Source organism: Haliaeetus albicilla, chromosome 13, assembly GCF_947461875.1.
Source record: "Haliaeetus albicilla chromosome 13, bHalAlb1.1, whole genome shotgun sequence".
NCBI classification, from domain to species: Eukaryota; Metazoa; Chordata; class Aves; order Accipitriformes; family Accipitridae; genus Haliaeetus; species Haliaeetus albicilla.
Window position 1 is genome coordinate 33,618,769 of NC_091495.1, and position 26,568 is coordinate 33,645,336.

At 39.7% G+C, this 26,568-nt stretch overlaps 1 protein-coding gene across 1 annotated transcript in view; it reads right to left on the bottom strand.

The window, feature by feature from the left end:
- DISC1 (DISC1 scaffold protein) overlaps positions 1–26,568 on the bottom strand; it is a 208,812-nt gene that overhangs the window by 110,264 nt on the left and 71,980 nt on the right. Inside the window, 2 exon segments of the mRNA XM_069800752.1 lie at positions 8,754–8,856; positions 13,380–13,434. Coding sequence (XP_069656853.1) covers positions 8,754–8,856; positions 13,380–13,434 — 158 coding nt within the window.

A 26,568-nucleotide genomic window follows, 5' to 3' on the forward strand; every position in this document is an offset into this window, starting at 1 on the left:
GCCAAATCAAGCAAAACAACCCAAATTAGAAAAACGAAAAAGAAAAAAAAAAGATAACCCCAGGCACAAAGTAATTATATAATTGCTTTTACATACTGTAAACATAAATATTAACTTTACCTTATTTTCCTCTCCTCCCAAAATTATACTTTTATGGCTATATACTACAGCTAAATAGTGCTCTGCACATCAAGTATATTTTCTCTATACATAGCTACACGCCACAAACTCATGTCCATTATAAGAGCTCACTGTCAGATTTTACTATATCGGGCAGATTGTTACCCATTTAGTAGCCTCAAACTAACATATCGTTATTTTGATACAATTTGCCAGCAACAAATTGACTAAAAATATGGTTTGAAATCTGTCCCATTTTGTAAAAACCAACGAATGTGTTATTATTTAAGCTTTGTTAAATATTTCCCCTTCAAAATACAAGACAAAGTTAATGGCCCACAACTTTTTTTACTCCCACTTTTTCTCACATTTATGCCAGAAATTACATACACTCATAGTTTCCATTATTCATGCTTGAAGGAGAGAAGTACATCCCATCCCTACTGAAACTATGTTCATTGCAGTATGAACAAAGGAGCAGTTTTTGCATAACAGTAAAGCAGACATACTGGACATTGGCTTGAATGTAGGAAATAATGGACTGGTCATTATTTATCATTATCTATAAAGCTAATTCTTCATAGACTAACACTACCTTTAATAATACATAAGAAAGTGAAAATTTACATTTTAGCTTAGGGCATTTGCCACCATGGTATTTATCAATAGCACTGGAATTCAAGGCTGAAAATCCTCTACCTTGTCATTAATGAGACTACGAACTGATTCCAACACCAGAAAAGAAATTGAAGAAAATAAATATCACTCAGCTGCTCACAAAGAAAAGAGAAAAAGCTAAAAACATGACAGAAATGTAAGATTTTGGAAGCACTGCCAGTGTGTTTGCACCTCTGAAAAAACAAAGAGCAAATGAGGGACAGTCTACCATCTCCTGAAACGTTTTACAGAATTCCAGCATATTTGAATCACAATTAATGTTTTTAAGCATTAACATGTGCCAACACTTTTATCAAGCATCATGCAACTGAATGATTGATGTGATCCTGAAAGATAAAGTAACAAAATCCACCTAGAAGCAGGCGAAAGACTCCACAGACATATATTTGGAGGAGGAATTCTCTGCCACAGAAAGCCTCTTGCACCCAGACTGAATCAGTCACCACAGAGCAACCCAGGAATCAAAAAAGGGGGGGAGCAAAAAACACAACAATAATAAAATTTTAAATCAGTAATAACAATTCAAAGGCTCAAGTGAATATCATCAATGAGTAAAGGCACAAGAACCCTGAAGAAAAAGGCAGAGGTTTGGAAGAGAGCGATACTGAGACAGAACCTGTTCCAAGGGGCAATATTGGTGACTGCCGGGCCACCAGCTGCTCTCAAGTGCCTGCACTGGCGGTGACAAGTCTAGCCCAGGAGCACATGAGTCCCAGCAATTTACTATATGCATTAGCCAATAAATGGTTGCTGCAAGTCACATATAATTCTCTTTCAGCACAGTAAAGGATGCCCAACTGAAAGCGACTCCAAGGCTGAAGAGTCACCCAACAGCACAGACATGTGCACGCAGGCTGCCCTACATAAATCACTTCCCCCTCCCTCATAGCTCCCATTCACCTTATGCTTTTCAATCTCTGGTTCTTTTACATCTCCCCTCTCTCCTGCCTTTGCCTTCACTCACTACCGCTACCAGTGGAGCAGAAGGGACATGCTAAGAATAGGGAAACAGCCCAGACCTATTCTCCATGATCTTGAGGGCTACATCAACCCCCTTTTTACCAAGCAGGCCAGGAAAGAAAACCAGAGAAGGCTCAGCGAGAGAAACATTCATGCCACCTCGGAGGTTTGTCACCGTGGCTCCCTGGGCAGTCAGTGGAAAGAGGGACATCACCGCGCCCTTCCACAGACGGCACAGGGGTTTTCTCATGTCCCCTCCAGACCACAGCACAGCCTTTCCGTGGGGCAAGAGCACCTTCCCTTCATAGTTCTCCTCATCTAACATTTCTCCTTTGAGCACAAAACCCCAGAAAAAGAACTGCCAAAGAGATTACTAGACCTTCTCTCCCACTCCAGGGGTAGCAGCTTAGGTAACAGGAGAGAAAAAGAGTAAGTTGTTACATGACTGACTGACTGCTGCAACAGAAGCAATGATTTTCTGCTGTCTGATCACATATCATGCTGGAATTTCAGCTACAACAAATTATCCTTGAAGTTCACTGAAAGCCAGTAACATCCAGCAGTCTCATTTGGAAATGAGATAAAAAGACAAATAGCATAGCTGTCCAAGGTCTGCGTGACTGTTTGAGAGTTGCTTTGGAGGGCTCACTGGCATTACTTTTTAAATGAGTTAATAGGCTTGCCAAGAAGTACAGCACTTGCACCGATACACGGTGGCAAATTTTACTTCATGGAGCATACAGTGACTGTTGTGGGAAGACATGCTAATACACAGCATTGTATGCTGGAGCCAGACACTGCGATACAGGCACAAAGAAGGATTAATCTCAATATGCCTCTGAGCCATCAACCCAGACCACTGCTGGAAGCAAAAATCTGAAAGTGGGGAACCAGCTATGTCATCTGACAAGACACAGACCTCTATCAGACTCCAATTCATCAAAAAACTAAGCCTTCATGAGAAGGCACAAAGAGGCATTGGTATTTTTGCCTCTACGACTAGTCGAGTTCTCCAGCTGTTACCAAACAACGGTTCTCAGAAACAGGGAAGGAAAAAAAAAAACCAACAGGAGCACCATTGCCTTCCAGTGAAAGACAAATTAAGAGCTGTATGCAGCATGTCTGGTGAAAATCTCAACATCATGTCAAGAACTTTATGCTCATATGTATTTCTGCATGAAATGACAGAATACAGCACAGGCATGAAAACAGGGCATCCACATTACCAAAACAGAGGTGTATGGCTGAAAACGTCCTTCAGCCTGCACTGGCATCTTCCAGCCTGACCGCTCTGTCCCCTCTCGAACGTATTCATTCCCAACAGGAATGCTCAGCACCAAAGCTGGAAGGGTGGGGGCTTTTTTCTTACAGTTGCTTTCTGAGCCATGCAGAACTTGTCCTAAATAAGCATGAAAGAGCAGGCAAAGAGGCAACGGTCCTAGCATTAAGTTTTGTGAAAATATGGTATCTAGTATTTATGCCACACTATTTATAAACTACACTGCTACACTGACATAAGGAAAAAGCCCTTTTCATTGTACTGCTTGAAATCATCCCACAACAGTATTTCCAAGCTGCCCCCACTTGCAGGTATTCAATGAAATAGAGATAGTGCTAATTATAGGGTGATGACACATGATCTCTCACTGGTATAGACAGTTTTAAGATCAGGATTTTATTTTTTTTTAGCTACTTAAAAGTGACCTCATTCTAATTTCTGTGTTTGGATCTAATTTGTATTTGCAAAGACATAAGGAAAGCTAATGTCATTCATCTCATAGATAACTACATAATGAAGTCAGTATTTCATTCATATCTGCTTAGCTCCCTGCTAGCCACTTTCTGGCTACCTAGTCCCATGCTATTATGCATTCTCAAGGCGGGGGGGGAAATCACATAGAGTCTATGAAGACATTGTAAAATATATCAAACCTCTTTTATTCAAATACAGGAAACAGATGAAACGATGACTAAAAATTCATTTTGGTTTACATCCTCCCTCCTGTTCCCAAATTATTTTCTTGCTAGAGGAAAAAGGAGAAACACCCTGTCTCACATATGATTTGCTCTCCTGCAAAACAGCCCAAAGTAGGAAAATAAATTTTAATAATATTTCTACAGTTAGATTCACACCTGCTTACACATCGTCCTATTTGAATTTTCTCACTGGTTTAGTATTATCTCATCTGCAATTTATTCCCCCCCAAAATTTCATGCTAAATAGACACACAAGGCTAACAGAAACAACAGAGTATCACGTATTGCAACGGTCTTCCCATAACCGATGGCAAAATTTTCATAAGAATGTTAAGAGCTACTATAAGAAGCAACAGTTAACAATAATCACATGCAGGTTTCTAAGCACTGTGTGATGGGTTGACCCTGGCTGGACGCCAGGTGCCCACCAAAGCCGTTCTATCACTCCCGCATCCTCAGCTGGACAGGGGAGAGAAAAATATAACAAAAAACTTGCGGGTCGAGATAAGGACAGGAGAGATCATTCACTAATTACCATCACGGGCAAAACAGACTCAGCTTAGGGAAAATTAGCTCACTTTTTATTACAAATCAGCCAGAGTAAGGTAAATGAGAAATAAAACGAAATCTCAGAACACCTTCCCTCCACCCCTCCCTTCTTCCCGGGCACAACTTCACTCCCGGATTTCTCCACCAAGCCCCCCCAGCGGCACAAGGGGGACAGGGATGGGGTTTACGGTCATCACATGTTATCTTCTGCCGCTTCACCTCCTCAGGGCGAGGGCTCATCACACTCTTCCCCTGCTCCAACGTGGGGTCCCACCCACGGGAGACAGTCCTCCACGAACTTTCTCCAACGTGGGCCATTCCCACGGGCTGCAGTTCTTCACGAACTGCTCCAGCGTGGGTCCTTTCCACGGTGTGCAGTCCTTCAGGCACAGACTGCTCCAGCGTGGGTCCCCCACGGGGTCACAAGTCCTGCCAGAAAACCTGCTCCGTGGGCTCCTCTCTCCACAGATCCGCAGGTCCTGCCAGGAACCTGCTCCAGCGCAGGGTTCCCACGGGGTCACAGCCTCCTTCAGGAACCCACCTGCTCCGGCGTGGGGTCCTCCACGGGCTGCAGGTGGATATCTGCCCCACCATGGACCTCCCTGGACTGCAGGGGGACAGCCTGCCTCACCAGGGTCTTCACCACGGGCTGCAGGGGAATCTTCGCTCCGGCGCCTGGAGCATCTCCTCCCCCTCCTTCTGCACTAACCTTGGTGTCCGCAGGCTTGTTTCTCTTACATGTTCTCACTCCTCTCTCCGGTGGCTGTTTTCCGCGTCCCAACTTTTTTTTCCTTCTTAAAAATGTTATCACAGAGGCGTTACCACTATCACTGATTGGCTCGGCCTTGGCCGGCGGCAGGTCCGTCTTAGAGCCAGCTGGTATAGGCTCGCTCTCTCTCGAACACAGGGGAAGCTTCCAGCAGCTTCTTACAGGAGCCACCCCTGTAACCCCCCCCGCTACCAAAACCTTGCCACATAAAACCAATACACACTGACATTAAGGTGCTTTGTTTTAATAAACAAAAAAAAACCTACCAGATGCTAAACCAAAAAATTTCATTGGTAAGTATTTACAAATGTGTATGTCAACAGTAACATCTCATGCAATCAGGAGTACTTGTTAGCTGTAATTAGCTAAAGCTACTGACTTAAAAACCATGAACAATATAATAAGATTCTACTAATTAAGTCTGGAGAAAAATTCTGGACTAGCATCTCAGGAGTATTAACTGCAAGTTATTTATCACAACAGGCAAATGTCAATCAGAAATAAGGGAGTTGTTGATATAAAGGATCTGAATTGTAACTGTTGACAGAAATACTTCTTGAACATTTAAGTATGGACTTTAATTAAATCTACTGTATTTATTCTATGGCCTTCAATAATCTAAAGATTCACAAACCTTTTTTTTTTCTCCTCCAAGTTTAATTTTACACTTCTTCCAAGGACAAAATAATAGGGAGGAGAGACATTTACATATGTAGCACCATCTCTTTACAGTATCATTTATTATACAGTCTTAAAATCCAAGGTATTGTACTAACAGAACTAATAGAATTGTTATGCTTACATTGCATTTATTGTGGTATTTTCCTCTCAAAACAAAATCAGCTACATTCTTACATTTTCTGGTGTAAATACACCAATACTGTAAATCAATGTGTTTGGAATAGAAAGTACAGTTCACATGGAAGATCAATGTTGTCTGAAGCTATCTAGGTAGTCATTAAAGACTGAGGTATATAACATGCTTTCAAAGTCATCAAGTCATCACATGTAAGCTCTGAAAATTAATGTATCCCTTAGTAACTATATTCTTAAGCTCACCTAACTTAACTTTTGGGATACATGAATCCAGATGTGTACAACTGCATTCAGTTACATTTTTGCCTTGACACTGTTCCCAAATCACTTAACTCTACTTCCTCAAGGAAAATGCTATGTTAAATGAAAATGATGCAACATCTGTTTAGAGAAAAACAGTTGTTCTCAGTATCCATTAATACTGTTTGAGGAAACTGTTTGAATGAATGATCAAACTGCTACAGTAAAAAAGCAGAAATAGCAGACATTTATCCCTGCCTGATGCTTCCAGACTAATTGAAAACCTCTAACTATGACCACCAAACTTTATTATTACTGCATATTTCTATATAGACTATAATTCCCTCTGAATTTCATGTTATTCCAAGGCTGTCCTTAAATAATTGCATATTACCCAATTGACGATTCTCCCAACTTCTAACAATTTAATATATCCAAGTTGTTCACTAACATTCTGTTAGCTGCCTGACAGTTCAGAGGATATGTACATACAGTATCTTGCTTAAATCTTAACCAGTGTTTAAAAGGTTAAGACCTAGTTCTAAACTATGCCTCATTTAAGAGGTGTCATTCATTTATGCCTAACACAGGAATATACAGAAACTGAATAATTCAGCCTTCTCTATATTAGCCACTGCTCACTGTTTTCGCCTTGTTAAGAAAAAAAAAAAAAGCAGCTATTTTTATCTCTTTCTTCCTCTTTCCTCTTCTGCATTTACCAAATCCTTTCTTCCTGACTTGCTTCTCTGCTAGCTGCAATTCATTCTGCATCCTGCCTTTTCCAATTTTATCACTTCATGCTCTAAGACTAAAATATTTCCATTTTTTTCAGAGTTTTTTTTTTTACTTTCAGGTCTTCAGAGCGCTAATTTTTTGGATTCCTATATTTCCACTGTATCCTCTGCATACTACTCTGCATTTAACATAAAAAGTGCCATCACATCAACTAAATGTATGCATATCTTATAATGAGGTAAAGAAATTACAGTATCTACTGTCACCAAATTACCTTTCATCCTTGATTTTCAACCAGTTCCCTCCAGAATTTTGCCTTAGTAACAACTTAGGATTGTACCATTCACAGTCATTAAAATTCCCTGAAGTAAGAGTTTTTCAGAGTAAGCATAAAAAAAGAAATAGTGCTTCTTGTTACTACTAAGAAACAGCACCAATACTTCTTAAAAAGCATAGAAAGGCAATCATAGTCGCAATACTATGAAAACAGTTTACAGGAACATCAGCATTAAATTGTCTTTTGAATTCATTCCTGAAACAAGCAACCTCTTAAGAGCTAACAAGTATAAAATATTGTTATGAGTGTTTTGGAAATCATCCTCAAGTTGTCATTTACTCTTTCAAACTGTCAGACTGAGATACATCTTTTGTGGCCAACTGCTTCCTGCTAGCAGCATGAAGCAGTTGCACGTCCAGTTTATGGGCTATTTTGTTCAAGAAAGTCATAAAATGGCTGGGGAAAACTTTGACCCTGTTTCTGAAAGCGAGAAAATTACCTGCATTCAAACAGCCCACGGGCAGAGAAGAGTGATTGCTCAGCTTACCTCTTGCAGGTAGACACAGAGAAATAGAGAGGGTTTCCATTTCAAAAAGATGTTATAGAAGCAATAAAATCGAGCATGCTCAGCACCAACAAAAGATCTGGTCCTTAATTTCCTTTAGGATTTTGCTCAAGCCTGACACTACCCACTTCTGGCAAACAAACCATGTGACACTGCACAAGGTTTCATTTTAAAATAATTCGTGTGTGCCGGTACTAGATTCTTGTATCTAATTGACAAGGTAAATCACCAACAGATAGCCACAACATGTCGCCTTGACACGTATTAAAAACCCTCTAGCCTTCCCTTACACAGTGTAACACTGGAAAACTCCTGATACCCAAGGCTACGTTCCCTCCTATTCAGCTTCCTCTCTGAGGCAGGTGTCTAGCAAAGAGACATCTACTTACACATCAGCAAACAATTTGCTGAATTAGAAAGCCCACCTCTTCAAACTTAAGAGACAGAACTGTGCTTTGCCTTTTTTCCTGAGTGAAGAGTGCAGTAATCCCAAGTAAGTGGCACATAAAGCTGTTATGTATCAGACTCTGTAATCACATTCCAATGTTTTACTGGTTGTAAATAACATGCACGAGTGCTCCAAGGACCAAATTGCTCTTTTGCTGCCAACATTAGTTGTTTAATGATCTGAACAGCAGAAGCTGCCAATTATTGTATTCCATTTTAAAGTGTCATTTAAAGCCACACTTGTAATTATTATACCTTTGTTGTAAATTTATGCTCTTAGCTACAGAGCTCTAGGCATATAACTTGTAAGGTCCAGGAACAGCTATTGATAATTATTTTTCAATTTCACCTATGGAAAAAAATCATGTTCTTTGCAAGTTTACATACTGCCTACCACACAGTATCCACTTCACCAGTAGTTCCCAACCGCGGAGAGGGGCCTGAAGTACCTTACGCAGGGCGTGACACAGCCTGGTTCTGCCAGACTTGCCATGACTTCAAGAAATCTAGACAAGTGCACATCAATGACTTTTCCTAAGAAGTCGCAGCTATGAAAAGGTCAACAAGTGCTCTAACGCACCACTCACCAATGTTAGTCCTTCCCATCACTTAAAACTTACCTGAAACAGCTAGCATTTTGGCTTCAAGTAGAGCTGGTAGTTGAGTCTCAATATCGCTCACTTTCCTCCTCAAAGTACTGCAGAGTTTCTGACTCGTACAAACCTAGATTGAGGCAGACAGCCATGATATATATTTCATTCATGTAAAAGTATAAGGCAATTTAAATGGGGCTTCAAATGTTCTTGGTTTACAGACACGACATAACATCCTACAGCAAGGTGAAGAGGCTTAATAAAAAGTGATGTCTTTACAGAAACACCCAATGTGAATCAAAATTTCCAGGCTTTGCTGCACATTCTATTATAAAAATAGGGACTGGTATTGGTATTAGCATTAGCTACCTGCATGAAAGAGGACAAGTTTCACTACTAGATACTGAGGCTGCACATAGGTCATCTTATGAATTCTGTACAATTTCAGCATTAACAGTGATGCCTGGATTGGAACATAAATAAGCCAATAAGTTTGAAGATGTCATAACACAGAATGTACAGCAATTTTTATACAAAATATACTGTGCTGCACATCTTAACTGAAAAAAGGCAAAGCAGCCATCATTAATTCTCTGCACAGGTAACAAATGAGGCTATACCAGCTCAATACTGCACTTTGTTTCACAATCAGGAGACACAGCTGACTGGGGTTCAGGTTTCCGACTTTTCCTCTCTCTCTGTTTTTATCTTTTTAACTGGAAGTTCCTTCAGCAATGAACCAGGACTAGTATTAAAAACAATGAGAGAGACAGGAAAAAAAAGAAAGTTCAATTGTTTCTGTATTTAAGGGTACATTACCACCTCAGAAGGACCTTATGCAGCGTACGCAATTCATACCACTCCCACATATTCAAAAATATTGGTTCTTACTCCATATTGCATCATTTGTGAAGGAAAGCAAAATGAACAAACAGAAATATCCCTCGTCGAGCTAAGGCAAATGTCTTGTTCTGAAGGCAGACACCAAACACTTGCTTAAAATTGCAACTGACACTTAAGAAAACAATGCATTCATTGGAATCAAGGATAAAGCAATAGTCAAGAGAGGCACAGGCCAGTTGTGAAGAGATGAGATGTGAAATGAAATCTCCAGAGGAGTTTCCCTGCCCTCCTTGACTTCCACTCTCCCCCCCCCCAAAAACAAGTGTATATACCATGCTTATTAACAGAAGCACAGCTATCACTTCACTTTTTAAAAGCAAAAGCCTTACAGCTCTAACAACTCATCTGTTTGTACAGTTAAAGTATAATAATTCAGATATGACACTAACTGTAAATCCTTTTAAATGGATAATACCATCTTGCTTTAGCTGAGAGCATCTGTTAACCATAAATGGGTCATATTTTTTCTTGAGTCAACAGCACTATCCTCCAAGCGGTAACTGTTACTATCTAAAGACTTCAGAGTCTTCCTTTTAATTTAAAAACACATATATCTCATCACTTCTGCACCTATTATATTTTTTCAATTCCCAGATATTTCACTTTGTTTCAATACCCCCTTCTAAGTGACTTGCCTACTAATTCACTTAAAATGTTTTAAAAAACCCAAACCTGTCAGAGGTGAATAAACGTGCCCAAAGAACCCAAAGGCCATTTCTGTCTCACATCTCCAAAATAAATCTGAAAGTTTTTAATGACTTCTTTCTAAGCAGCACTCTCTCTTTAGGGGTACTGAATGGCTCAGTGAATTGCAATTAGATGGGGAATCTTTCAGCTCCAGGAAAACTGCACGAATATATCCCATGCTGGTAGTAACTTAAAGTCATTACCAGTAGACAGCTGTTTGGCAATTATGCAAAATAAGCTGGGAGGTTTAATCAGTTTCTAGTGAACACTGTCCACTTTGTAAGCACTACTATCAGAACGAAGCTCGCTGGCAGTCTTTATTAATGGACCAAATGCAGGGACCAGAGGCCGAAAGGCAGTTCCTCTAACTCACAGAGACGATTATTCTGGAACATACTGGTAAGTACATTACCAAGCTTCTGCTCGTATCTATGTCACATGTATTCTATAGATAAATGAACAACATTAATCTTCAGAGCTATCATATGGCATAGTGCGACAGAACCAAATGAGCAACTGGGAGAGGCAAAATAATATAACATCCTCTAAACTAATAGCACTGCTTCTACGTTACATCAGTTCTACCCTGCAAGCTCCAATTCTTTTCATTTTTCCTAATTATTTTATCTTAACAACAGCTACCATTACTCATTACAGTAGCTTATTCAGCCACTGAGGAAAGGTTATTTCTTAGCTGACAAAGATTATGAACATTCACAAAGCCTGCATCCTTCTTTGCTCCTGGGGAAGGCACCATCCTCCCCTAACCAGTTTGACAGCAAATACCTGTGGCCCCAGCAATGCCCTTTCCCTATTTGCAGTGACCAGCTCTGCTGCAGCCCACAGACCAAGGAGTCTAAATAAAAAACTCCCTTTCAGTTTCAGCGAAGTTCTTTACAGTCAAATATTACTGTATCTATTTAAAAATCCTCTTCAGTGGTTTGTGGGGGTTTTTAAAGCAGACTTTCAAAAAAAAAAAAAAAGACTCTTGCTTAGGAATATACCTTACAAACCTATGTTCAGACACATAAACACTACTCAAAAAAGCAGTCTATCTGAAACCAGTAGGATGCTGGTTAGCAAAGATGTGGAATCAAGATGAAAAGCAGCAAAACATCAAAAACAAATTTGCCCATTGTCATCCTCTTCCATCTTGCCAGCGTATGATGTTAATCTAAAGCAGCAGAAACAGGCACAAGGACACTGACTAAAACACTGAAATTTACTTTTCCTCCAACCATCTCAAAAAAAAAAAAGTTTTGAGTAACCTTCACATTTCTTTACAACAGCACCTTGGAAAGGATAGAGAAATTCTCTTTACACTGCCTGAAGGAAAGGACAGCCCACCTGGATCTCCCATACAGCACAATCTTGCCATTAGCAAAAGCAGATATTAATTTCTGAAGGAAGGTGGTGGATAAGGGACATTGTTCCCTTCATTAAGGGGCTAATCTTAGCTTTTGCAGCCTCAGCTGAAAACAACACAGATGAGACAGAAAAGGCCATATAAATACTAGGGGCACAGGGGGAAAGAAAAGACCTTTGACAAAGTAGTGTTTTCCCCATAATGAAAAGGTTTAAAAGATCAGCTCTATTCAGTTTGAGGAGAAAATAATAGGATGAGTTGATCTGAATAAATAAAATAATAAATGATTTGGAGGAGTCTCATTACGTGCTTCTTATTTATCTTCTCTAATAAATAAAAGCCATCACATATAAATGGAACAAAATTAAAATAATATTTTATCTATTAAATTTTTAAAGAAATAAACAGACTGTGGATTTCTACCTCACAGACTTCTCAATTGTTACCCAATGTTTCAGCTCTTATTGAAAAAGTCTCTAGATAATATGGTTATAAAATGAAACTTCAAAAGGCACAGATTTTCAGGGGAGAAGGCAAAAATCTGTAACTTACATTTTTGGCTTGCAGATAGCTTGAAACAACACATCACTCTCAGGTACCAAATGTCTCATTCACTTTAGTAGCTGAGCTGTAGGTCAGTTACAATCTTTTCCTTGATACTTTATTCATAATAATTTAAAAAATACAGGGGGGAGCATCATGTTATAATGGTCTATACTAATTTTTCCCAAGATGTGTGCATAAGCAAGCAAGGAATAGATCAGAATGAGCTCAAAAATAAAGTAGGAGAGAAGGAGGGAGGGGTATTGAGATGCAGTCTTTAAATGGTCTTTTTAACAGTGCATGCTAAAAGTGTTGGTCAAGATAACTAGGAAGAATAGATTACAAAGGATGAAGTTTTCACTAATTTTGCTGAGTGATATTAGAGAAAGAACATGAAAAATACACTTATTTCAGAGTAAAAATTCATTACTGATCAAAACCCAGAAATATTTTCCACTCCCTGTTCTATATAAACCTATATGAATTGGCTACAATAAGTGGACCTTTTCTTCTAGAGCAAAGATGCTCTGTGGCTCAGTGAGCCATTCTGAAATAAAAAGAAAACTTTAGTATTCTCTTTCTTGGAAGGAGGCCATAAGAAATTATAAAATTAAAGGAAAAGTATTAACATCTCTGGTTAGAAACAAAAGGTATGCTAAATATGCCACATCACTTCTCTTTGCATTTTTCAAGGGGGATGAGAATTAGATTGTTAGTTTATTATTAGTGAAAGGACAGAGAAAAGAAGTACTTCATTTATGCCCTTCCTTCACACCAACAAAACCAGTCAGCTAGGAAAGTAAGAGGCTCTGTATTAAGAGTGGAAACATTCATCTGTGACCACAGTTCACTTTCATCTCAGGAAGCTAGAGTCTGTTCCTAAATGGAGACCAGGAGAAGACTGATCACTAGTAAACATAAGCCAAGAAACAATAGATTACTCCATCTGCTTCCTTAAGCATAATCTCTGTGGCCTGTCCAAATATAAGTTAGGGGGGTTTTTTGGAGTGCATGGTTAAAAATATTTACACGCAAAATCTGTACTGAAGAAACACCACAAAACCAACATTCTAAAATACAGACAATTTATTAAGAGGCAAGCTATTACTGCTTCTCTAAATATTCTGAAGAACTGAAAACTGACGTGTACTTACTTTGGCAGTAGTTTCTTTAATGGACATGCTGAATGATTGTTCTTTTTCCTGAAGGCTAGAAGGGATTAAAATAAAATAAAATAAAGTTGACCTTCTCTGCTCATCACGGTCTGCTACACAAGACACATTTTCATATGGAAGCACATAGGCTTTAAAATGACTCATACTAACACAAAAGAGCCCATACAACGATAAAATCTGTATATTTGGTTTCAGTGTCGCTAGGGACTAACCAACATTTTTTCCACCCAATTTCTACCCATTTAATCCAGTTTGTTTGCAAAACAGTTCGTATGCTAGCTTTACAGTTCTCAATTAATGAGTTTACACACATTTTACTTACCATCTGAAACACAATTATGATTATTTGTGTAACCATATTATCTTAGAAGTTCCCAGCAGCATCCAGGACTGGTGCTTTGCTAGGCTACCATCCAAACACCTAACACAAAGGCATTTCTGACACAAAGAGTCTGCAGTTAACTATCCTCTCATAACCCAGTTTCCAACTCTGCCAGGAAAAGCTCACCCGCAGTCTCTTGTTCTCATGGTAATTTTATATGAAATATCACTATTCAGTTTGTTAAGTTTAATAAAAACCTACAAAATATTTGTACCAAATTGATTCAACAGTGGGCTGAAATTGAGGCATTGTCCATGCTTACATGAACAAATTCAAGGTTTCCTTCCACATACAAAAGCAGGTAGGGTTACTACTTTGATATTACTGAACATAACATAAACCTGTGCCTTTGGTGCTTGTAAATAAATTCACAAGTTACATTTTTAACATAAAGTTCAAAAATCCAAGTGAAATCAAACATTAGGAGTTCACATAGAGATTATTTTTGCAACTTTAATACTTCCCTCCCTCCTACTTAGCAGGCATACACTTTTATACAGTGTTCAACTACTTTATCACACGCTATTTTCTTTTCCGTCAGACACCTCAATTCAGTGTACATGACAGTCAGCACTCCCCACGAGCAGCATTTCAATTCTTCCTTTTAGCTGCGTTATAAAAATTGTACTTCTTTCATGACCTACCGCTGATATTCTTCCCAAATAAAGAGCTATTAATTTATTTCTGAGCTTTTCTTTAGTGTTCAGCACTGAAGTATCCAAACATTTTAGAAACATCACTGGATTTATTTCCATGATAATCTCACAAGATAAGGCAGCACTGTATTCATTTTACAGGTGGAAGAAACACAAGTCACTGTTATTCAGAAAGCACGTTAAGACTGAGTGCCCATTTCGACACGCACACAGTCCCTGCTGCCTACCTCTACGCATTTCAGTTTTCTTTTGAAAACTTGCTCCTTCGTATTTTCCAAGCACAGCACTTCCTGAGTTCTGTTTCAAAAGTCCGCATTTATGTAAATCCGACCCCAAAGCACAGGACGAAATCGGACTTGCGCTCAGTTACTGACCACCTACAGAAAGGCTGGCTGGACCATCTCGCCCAGCTGCACACAGGAGTGAGGCAGTCTCAGAGGCAGAATTCAGCTGTCCAGCGTATCATTTAATCGTGTTAATGAGACAGCTATTTGCATTGCTTTCCCTAATGCCCTGCTTCAGGGAGCACACACCTTTTCAACCTACAGCCCAGCAAAGCCAGTCACCTCATTACCACCACATCACATAGGGGTCCCTCCAGCTCCAGATGAGGCAGTCCTCTCAGAAATAGCTCATGACAGTGTAAGTCAACACCTGTGTAAGGCAACAAACAGAAATGCAGCTGGCTAGCTACGTAGAAGTGGTTTAACAACATTTACCACATAGCAGTCTCCAATTTCTCCCTTTTCTACAGTGATATATGGGCAAAACACAAAATACTACATGTGTAATGATGCCATTATCAGCTTCCTGTGGGCATACCAGAGGGAATGAACTATTTAGTCATTTCTTTTCTCAGGCTTTGGATCTCCCAGTGACTTTCAGCATCTCCCACAATCAGCGTCTGAGCTGGTCAGGTTATGTAAAAAGGAGCTGGGCTTTGTGTACAGATGTCAACAGGGAGCAGCAAGGCTGCAGTGTGTAATTGAATGAATAATGGGTGACTGACCCAATTGTTCTGAAACTGCCTTATAAAATTCAACTCTAAAGACCCAGGCCATAATAAAATGTAAAGTGCAGTTATAGCCAGAAGAACAACAGTATAAAGATGGCACCTCTATTTAGCAAATCTGTTCCATGTGCCTTTCCTCTTATCTGTTTACTTTCCTTGCAGAAAGCCCCCCCAGGTTCATGTTTCACTCCTCTGCAGAACTCACACAGCTAACAGAGATCAATTTTTAATTTCTTTTTAAACCGTACATCCAAACCAGCATTACAAACTAAGACCCAGTTGTAGACTCCGTATTGCTAACAAGGATGCAGAAGCCCATGTGGACTTTCAGGTCCAGGTGCTGAGTGGGAAAAAAACACCCTCTCTTTATACCCAGGTTTCTTTTTTTATGAGTATCTATCAAGTCACTGAAAAATAAATAAGGAATCACACACTGCCATTTCAATGACAGCAGAACTATAGTTTTAAGAGAATCTTATATTAATCTGACACATATCAATAAAGAATATCATTAGTAAATCATCATTTTGACTCAAGCTAGTGATAGCTGCATTAACCACAGACTTGAATCTAAAGAATCCTTTTGTTACAGTTGCAGCATTCCTGCAGACTCTTACAAGTGTATTTGTATTATTTATGGTATGAATTTCACAGTAGTACCCTGTTTTGAATCCTTGTTAGCCTGCAGAGGGATACCATAGGAATCCCTTATCCCTTTTAGAGATTAGCCCATCATACAATTCACATGCAGCAATCAAAACCATGTACAAACCAGCCATAGTTACCAACTACGAACAGCTTTGAACCAAGTTTATTCCTGGGTTGTTTTCTTCTACCACAAAACACCGTCACAAGCTTTCCAATTAACTGACAAGCTAATGACCCGCAAGAGAAACCAGGCAGTCAGTACCTAATCATTCTACCAACAAAGGGCTTTAACAACCATGATCTGTTACATGTGACTTGAACCAGAAAGAGTATTTTCTTTTACCACCATCCCTGGAGCATCATATTTCATTTTAAGAGGGGTATTCTGTCTGCTTAAAAGTTGCTTTACTTATTACTACCAGGAAAAATGACTTTTAAAAGACCTCCTTGGAATAACACTGAATTCTTACCTGGGAAGACGTCCATAGTTTTGACTCATTGCTATTCTTCTCTTGCAGAACAGCTAATCAAGAATTTGACTGCTTGTCCTCACAGTCTCTGCAATCTATTACAGGGACCATTTAGAAGTTACTTCTCAAATTCAGTATAAGCTAACTCCATCACAGAGAAAGCAAAGTTCTTGACCCAGCTGATGGAAGAACTAGAATAAGACAGGAATTCAATTAACTCAAATTTAACTGACTGAATGCAGGAAAAGAAAGGGTTTTAACACTTGAAGAACTGACAGCAATCTATACATCATGTGTAATTTCTTCATTCACACAGATGGCCACGTAGGCCTATCATTTAAATAGCTTGCAATGGATTTACACACATTAGGATCCATAACAAGGAGAGAAGAAAAGGAATGTAGACTTGCTGCATCCTAGGGCCTCATTGTATACACACTAGACTAGAACAGGAAAGCAGGAGCTGAGGATTTACCCTCTCTGGATGATGAACGAAGTAATACTTTGGCAAAACACAGACTTCAGCTGGAGAACTGCAGGAGAATGTGGGAATGCCGCATATTCAGTAGCTGAGGCTGACTTGGCATGTAATAACAGACTAAGGGAAAAATTTTAAGATCCAAGTACTTCAAGCAATCCAGTGCCTTTTAAATATCTCATTTGAGTGACCTTAAAGAAAAACAGGTACTGACTATGTTGAATTGTAATAACACAGTTGGAACCTGCTGAGACAATGATGTTCATAATCAGGAATGGTGTGCTGGCAAAATAAAGCAAGCCAATTTAACGCAAGAGGGGACAGAAGGAAGACTGGGAATCGAGGGGTCTGGTTCACACATTCCTCGCCCTATCCCAGGCTTCCCACATGATCACAGAGGACATTAAGTGTCATGATATAAACAGATAATATTTAAAAAGCCTTTTATAGAATATTCTGAGAAGTTACAATTTACTTGCAGGAATTATAGATACTATGGAAGTGGTTTTGTTCAGAGGAAGGCTGACTAGCACAATACTGGGAAGAATGGCTTTCTGCTAAAGGAAGGCATGTTTCTGAATGTCTTTCCTTTGACTTTGCTAGTATACTTCCCTTTGCATACCAGGCTATTGTGTATTTGTTTTGCTTCCTAAGAAAAAATTCAAAGAATGAGAATGGGTAAAAGGCAAGTCATGCTGTTCTCTACATTCAAGATATATAAATATACATACCACTTAAACAGAAACAGTTCCTGTATTAATGACAATATATATATATACAGTGACAAAAAAAATGTAGTCAGAATGCAGTTTCTGTAACTGCACAATAGAACATACTGCAAACATGGTACCAGTTTAAAATAAATAAATAAATCCTGTACTGGAAATTCTTATTTTCATACAGAAACTAAGCAGCTATCTCTGATCTCTGCCTGAAGAGACTGAAAGAGAAAAGGATGCCCTTTAACAGCAAATATTCTTCCTTACATTACTGTTAACGAAAAGACCGGTCTAGATCCTGTTATCTCACTCCCTATCGCCACACCACAATACAGCACTTAAGCAAAAAGCACTTTCACTTCTTTAAAACTAAGCACAAGTCAGAACAATTTAAAATTACCTGTATTTGAATTTCTAATTTAAGAGCAACGGCCTAGAAGCCTACACTCAGATTGTATGCATATGAGAAAGCACGATGGGCTGAACCCTCAATTCACATGAATATGTATTCCCTCCTAGATAAAATGATTATTAAAGAGTATTTTCTTGACTATCAGCAAATTTAAACAGTTCACACTGTGTCTGAATTTGGCCCAGAGTAATGAGAGTGCCTGCAAAGGATAACCTCATTCTAACAGTCACAGCCTGCAGAGAGCATGACTTTTCCAACTTTAAGTCTTCTAACACGATTCCTTCTCTGATTCTGAAGTCCCAAGAAGCTGTACTCTCTTAGAAGATGAAAATATATAAACCAAGCCCTACACTTGTAATCTTGCTTTTAACAGCAAACAGAAGCTGACCTTCCAAAAAAAGCCTTTGTCCAGTCCTTTGCAAAAGAAATCAGAAGTGCTACTTGGGGAACATTCAGTGGAAACATCTGCTACAGTCTACATCAAGGCAAAAAAACCAACAAATATCCACCAAAAATCTTAAGTCTAGGGATTTGACTGGGCCTTTAAGGAAAAAATCCACAATACAAAATCAAATCAAACAATCAATAACTTTCTTGTACCTTTACAGTTCCCTTGATGTGCATATCCCAGAAATCTTTGAACACAAATCAGAAAAAAAAGCTTTTGAACAAAACTATACTTAACAAGAGGCAACTTTAAGCTATATATGTACAATTAGGTCTAAAAGAAAAAATATGAAAACATACCTGTACCCAAAGTTGAGTAAAATCAACAGATTAATTATTACAGATACCACGTGCAGTTTTTTACCAGGACAAGACCTACAAGTGCATTGCTTGTCCTACACTTCTGCTCAATTAAGAACACTCAGAGCTAGATTGCATTAAATACACTAAGGTGAAACAGCACTTTGTTTTCTTTTTGAACTCTCCATCATAAAGTCTGATTCTACCTAATCAAGGAAGACACTGGAAAACAAGATTTTCATTCTGTGTGATCTGTTCATAAGGCTGGCTGGGCTACACATCTGGGTATTACCACACCAGGAAAGCAATTTTTCAGTCAAGCACGTAAGTTCCTTTTTATCTTCGTGCAATGATCCATGGGATTTTAAACAATGAGATTTTCCACAGTAGCATAACTCCGTGTTGGGAAGCAAAAATCATCCTTTAAACATAAGTCAGGGTTTTCCAAACAAACTCTGATTTTTCCTTAGATAATGCAGCCCACAGAAAAATAAAAGACAACAGAGCTGGTTAAACAATGATAAAAACCACAAAATTTCTGCTGAATTGATGTGGTGAAAATCCAGTTTCTCTATCTAAACCTATCAGTGCTCTTGAGGCATGGACTTAGACAGTAAATAGAAGGAGAAAAAAGTTGTGTTTAATTCATACTGAAAATGAAATTTGTGTCACTTGCAAGGACTAGTCACCTGAATTAGAAGTAAAATGCAGTGTCACCTTGGACAGCTTCTAACCTCAAAAATTAATCTAAGACAAAAATTATCAAGAGATGTACTTTAAGGTACAGGAGCATTGGACCTTCTGCACATTTTAATCTACGGAGTTCTCCAAGGAACATGAATAAGAACCCAAAATTATGCACCTAGCTCTGAACCATAAGAGAGCTGATTTTGCTCCAGCAATTTGCTCTTCTTCTAGCTATCATTTGCAGAGCAGTATCTCTTCATTGTTGCTTTACGTCAAGGATTGCTTCAATACATGTGCTCCTCCACTCAGAGTTTATCAAGAGACAGAACTGGAAGTATACTTTCCCAGTATCTCAGCTTACCAATAAGGTTTCCCATTGACTCATGGGTTGCTGGGTGACTGCACTTTTCTTTGTCAGCTCTCGAAGAGTTACGCCTATACAAAGTGGACTATAACAACACATCATCCTGCCTAGAAGCTCTTACATAGCTCACAAGAACTCTAAACTGAGATGAGCCTTATTTGCTACAGTGCTGCCAGACACTAGCCCCAATTATGGGAGGCTTGCAGAAAAATCAGGGCATTAGATGACACTTCACAATTTTTTGTAAGAATTATTAATAAGATTTTTTTTTTTAATGCCTGCAATAGGAGGATAGAGTCAGCACCTCAGTCTGCGTAGTATGGTAGCTGGGTTTTTTTAGATAAAATCACTCCAACAGAAACAACCAGCTCACAGTCACTTGAAGATGCCGCTGGCATCTTTAATGATGATTCCAAGCTGAATTTGCATTGCCATGTATTCAGAAATCTTCTGGTCCTGTAACACACCATTCAGACAGCCAAACCGGCCGTCTGTTTCAACCAACCATTCGTGTGGTGCTGTATTTCCCACCACTCTTCACTCAGCTGCTGCCACAGAGCAGTTGCGGCAGTTGTTGCTCCAGCTGCTACCTGAAACAGGAGCATCAGACTGAAAACAAAGGCACAAACAGCTATCTGCAGCAGCAGTTCATCACATCCAAACACTTTCCCCAGATTTTCCAATGTGTCAAGAGATCCCCGTTCTTCTGCTGCCTCTGTCTGGAGTGCACAAAAACTAGAGCTTGCCTACAGCAGCTGCAATTATTCTCTTAATAACAACATCCATTGTACTTCACTGACTGAAAGGGTCTGTCCCTGGATATTGTTAGCTGTTTCTCTTTATTATATACAAACGAATTCAGTATCATACATTGATTGGGACAGCTGGTCATTTTTTCCCTAAAGAGAAATAAATCTCATCATATGCATACCCAGAGGGATCGGCACATATGTGGCCTGGAATTTATAGGCTGCTACATCCCACTGAATGCTGTTCAAACAAGCAGGGGGAACCAGATGCTCAGCAAGGAAAACCAGATTCCTCATTACACTGCACATGTGAGGGTACTCAAGTGGGTGGTACTCATCTTTCTGCTAGGACTTCTTCCTTCTATAATGCTGCTTGGAAGGACAAAAAACTGCCTCCAAGATTGCTCCAAAATACTTCAGGTTGCTAGCAGTAACTCCATCCTCCAAGTTGGAAGACTTGTTCTCTCCTTTCCCTGCCGTGTTTCCAACTCCTCCTGTTCTTCCCAAGGAAAGCCAGTGCCTATGGTGTGGGACCAGACTTTGCAGAAGCCCTTTTTCCTCCCTATAACTGGGGTCCCCACTGGCCCCCATGGGATCAGAGTCACTACAAACTGCTGAGCCACAGAACCAAGGACTCTGCTTGGACACAGGCAACTCAATGAAGAAGTCCTTTGCCACAATTTCAAACTCCAGCAGCTCTTGTCCAATGACTTTTGTTTGCACCTTTGCAGGAAACAAATTCACTTCATGTGCAGAAGCACTGACATTGTATGGCATGCCAGGCTTTCAGTACACAGTTTCTTCTAGAGTTGCTCCCACAAGTGAGAAAAAAAAAGAAACAAAGCCACTTGCCCAAGGAGTCTACCCTTCAATCCTAGGCAGAGAACAAAGGAATTAAATTAATACTAGGTAGACAAAATGGAGAGGAAAACACCTATCTATCTACAAAAGGAAAGCTGAGCCTCCTAATCAGTCAGACCACAAAGGAAGAGGCAGACCTTCCTTCACCTATGACTTGTCTTGGCCTCTCACAAAAGCCTGCAGCCAACTTCTCTGAGAAAGCCGAGATGATGGCCACCTCAAAACACAAACCCAGCCATGGGACTAGCTGAAAATGAGACGATCCTATTATCAAAGCTCGGGTTGGGTTTTGACACTTGACACGTAATTTGGAGTTTCCCCTCAAAAAGCCCCTTGTGGCAGAGGAAGCTGATTGTGTGTCCAGTCGCTCCGAGGGCAGGAGGTCTGGGGAATTTCCAGGGCAGAGTCCTCTCCAGGTGCTGGAGAACATCCTCTCTGGCTCTGCTCCTCTGCCACAAGCCTGCTGCTGCAGGCTTTGTGAAGCTGTAGCACACAGGATAAAATGGATCGATGGATCATTAAACAAAAGAACCACAATTTAAAAAACAGGGCACCATACCACCTTCATTATACCTAGCTATAGTAGCAGCAGTGGCATTGGCTATATTTTAAGAACCCCATAATTGTATTTTGGCTCACCTCATGTAGCATAGACAGAGACATGTTTCCTACCACAGAGAACAGTTTTAAAATTCTGTGTTAAGCTTATAAAAAAAATAAAATCATAGCAGCATGAAAGCACCCTAAGTGAAGGCAGTAAGGCAAATACTCAAAGTGACCTGTGCATCGTACTCATGTCATGGAAGATGATTTATCACTGACTGAAATTAAGTCAACACGAACAGGCCTGGGGGATAACTGAAGCTGCCAGAAGGCTTGAAGACTCCCATGCCCAGAGCTTATGACTGGGACAGAACTGAACAACAGGGAGAGCGGTTTCTGGGGCTGTGCAGCACTTCTTCACCTGGTGTATTTCATATGCAAACACTATTTTTCAATTGCTGCACACCTGCAAAGCTAGAATAACTGAACTAGTGAGGTGAATGAGAGCTCTCCCTTTTTTACTCCTATTACTTGATGATGAAGCCCTAGCCGTGGTGGCCACTACACAAGTTACCTGGTTTTCTCTATGCATCTGACAGCTCAAGGCACTCATTTCATCATGCATATTTATAAGAGGGAAACAAAGGGGGAAAAGCTCTCTTCTCTCACTTACCTATTTTACTTATTTGCATTCCTTTTTAATATCATGCTTTCCCTGGACTTTTGATATTTTACAGCAATACCATGTGGACAGATACTGTGGTGTGAGTGTGAGAGAGAGAGATTTTTAAGAAGGGGAAAAAGAAGAAAGATTGCTATACAAAGCAGGGAACAGTGCAGAGGAAGGAGCCCAGAAGCTTTACCCTCTCACACAGCACAGGAGCAAGAATCTTACACAGATCAGACACACACACACACAAACACACATGCTTACGCCCCCATCAGTGAAATGTAACTGTATCTGGGAAGGCAAGCGGCTATCAGGTAATGACAACTGATGGCAGGAGGGGGAAAGTCTGGTCAGAAGGGCAGAAAGTCTTTCTGCCAAGGGAGCACCACGGGGTTGCCGACATCCTCCCAGGGCAGAGACATTATGATGCACCACCTGAAAAATCACGCAAGTGAAAGACTCAGAAGTAAATTAAGTTGCATGAGAAGGTGAAAGCAACAGCGACTTGCTGAAAATAGCTCCGTGTATTAGCTGGCCCTGGGACTGGCTAAACTGCCCCAGCACCAAATGAGGCCAGCATAATGATGCAATGTGCTTAGAGGTCTACTAAACAGTTGGGGTCTTCATGGTCCAACTCATAACACAGCATAGGAGTCTCTCCTGAAAATAGTCAGGAAGATCTTTAAAACAAAAAAAAGTTTACAGTACTTTGCCTCTAACCTACTGTCTCGGTTTCAGCTGGGATAGAGTTAGTTTTCTTTCTAGTAGCTGGTATAGCGTTATGTTTTGGATTCAGTACCAGAAGAATGTTGATAACACACTGATGTTTTCAGTTGTTGCTCAGTAGGGTTTAGACTAAGTAAAGGATTTTTCAAGCAAGAAGGCTGGAGGGGCACAAGGAGTTGGGAGGGGACACAGCCAGGACAGCTGACCCAAACTGGCCAAAGGGGTATTCCGTACCATGGGATGTCATGCCCAGTATATAAACTGGGGGGGTTGGCCTGGGGGGTGGAAAAATCACTGCTCAGGAACTAACTGGGCATCGGTTGGCAAATGGTGAGTAATTGCATTGTGCACTGTTCGTTTTGTATGTTCCAATTGATATTATTACTGCCTTTTTATTATTATTATCATAATTATTATTTTCTTCCTTTCTGTCCTATTAAACTATCTTTATCTCAACCCATGACTTTTACTTCCCCCCTGATTCTCTCCCCCATCCCACTGGGTGGGGAGAAGTGAGTGAGCAGCTGCGTGGTGCTTAGTTGCTGGCTGGGGTTAAACCACAACACCTACCTACCAACATCACTTTCTACTTGTAACTAAGCACTACTAAAGTTGTGAAATCAGGAAGAAGTGCAGACAACAGAAAAAGCTCCAAACAACCCAAAAACCCAAGAAGTAAACCCAGAAGTAAAGACTCCGAGAGTATCTGGCACTAAAAGTACAATTCAGTTCTCTGCTGTCCCACACACAGGCCCAGCAGTCAGGACTATTAGCAGCCTGTGTGTGCACTGTAGTAGAAACTTTTTGATGCTATAAAGCCATTTCATCCCCCTGCTCTTTGTGTTTGTGCTACCCTTCTATTCCCAGAGGATATTTTTGATATGTATGCATTTTCACAGAAATAGCCAAAGAAAACCTCAAACCACATATTTAAAAATGACTTTCCTGGACAGACTGCATGTTATCTAGCAAACAACAGATGATATCTTTTTGAAAGGATAGGGTGCAATTTGTTTTGCTTCTTCTAAATGTGATTCTTTCAGGCTAAGATTTTTGTTGAAAGGCTGATGTGAATAAACGTGGCTGCATTCAGACTTCCTCAGTAATTTCATGTAGCTTGCTAAGCACTGATTTGACTAGAAATTGCATGTGGACATACACTTTGAAGAACAACAAAACGTGTACAAAGCAGCCTCTCCTAATGACAGAACATGACAGCCCATCCAAAATGCCACTTTTCCCAAGTTAATATGTGACACTATGTATAAGTCCTCTTTTTCCAACTTTTCCTAAGTAAACCGACTTCTCTAAAAATACCCACCTTTTTTGCCTTTATCAGGCTTTGGCCTCAACTGAAGTTGCCGAATGCTTTGAGTATATTCCAACTAATAAGGTTTTCAACCCCCTGAGCATTTGTATTTCACTTTGAATTAATCTTTGTCAGATGAGCTCCAGGCATCACTAAAGCAGAGTGAACTGATTGCATAAAACTTCAAGCTCAGTTCCTTGCACCACTGGCCATGACAGTACTATAATAACTAATATACAGAATAAAGAATTTCCCTATCTTCAGAAGATCCCACACACCCAGTGTGGAACAAATTCCTACTAATTAAAAATTGTTCCATGGGAAGGGTGGAAGAAGAGGTGAAATATTCAAATATTTTGAAAGATATTTAATTGACTTTCTTTCCTTCAACCAGCATTCAGTGCCCAGACAATAGTCCAGATGGAACTGTGCAATTTATTTTAATGATGACATGCTGTACAGTCACATGCATCTGTAGATATGGATAAAACCAAAAGAGAAAATGCTAAATGAAACGACATATGAACAGAAGTGTAACAGACTTCTCCAGTTTTCATTGTGAAATGAAAAGAAACAAAAAAGGAAACAACAGGTACTAAAGAGAGTAAGTCAAATAATTAACATGGTCTTCTTTTATAATTAGAAGATTCAAGTTACACTAGTTAAAAAGATGTATTTCTGAAACAGTGTCCTCTTCAGTAGAGGATACAGAAATTATATATTTTGTCACCTTTTGCAGTCTCCAGGAGAAAGTACTTCACATTGAAACACTCAGACCTATTTAACTCCAAATTTAATATGCTGTCTTTAGTTAAAACACAGACATGTCCTGGTGCACACAACACCAGCTGCTCCCACCTTTTACACATATCTCCTCACAACCCCACACAAGCAAACTGAGCTTTTGCACTGCGATTTCCTCGTTTTGTAATGATGATTACACCCTTTAGTTTACCAAGAGCAATTAGGCCTGTTTGAGCAAAACGGCCACATTCTGTGGTCTCAATCTCGATGAGAATCCCTGTCAAAACACAAGCTAACGTATTTGTTTGCACATTAACTGGCCAGGTTTTAACCTCTGCTTCCAAGAGCCTGCAAGAAAGGGCCCAGGGTAACGTGTCTAACATTTCTCAATTCTTCAAACTCAAAGCATGCTATAGTTACTGACAAAGGCTTTTTGTTTTCAAAAAGTCCACCACATACCAAAGATAAAGAAGACAAAACAAAGGATTATTAATCTTCCTGAAAATAACAACGTTTGACAAGAAAAATAAGCTTAGAAACAATGCTCAGCCCAATGTTACATTGACTTGCTCTCTTGCTTCTGCACACTTCTATCTGGGCAATTTTTCTTCATTTAGGACGTTCTCTCATGTTCCTTGAAGTTTGCTTTAATAAGTTGCTATTTAATAGCATTTAGACCCAGAAAAGCAAAATAATTTGTATTCTATAGTGAGCTGCAAGCCACTCAATATGATTCATTATAGCACAGATTGTCTTAAGAGATGCTTCACATCAGCCCTGTTATTCCAGTGCTGAATGCAATTCATGTACCCAACAAATAATTATGCAAAAGCACATTATAGCAGTACTTTACTGACTAGCACAATGCAGTTAGAATAAATACATAGTATCTTCCAAGTCAATAGCCAGGAGCTTGTAATTTACAACCCACCGATACTGAACAACTTTCTACATACACACTGATCTTTAGTATATGTGCATGAGTAATAGC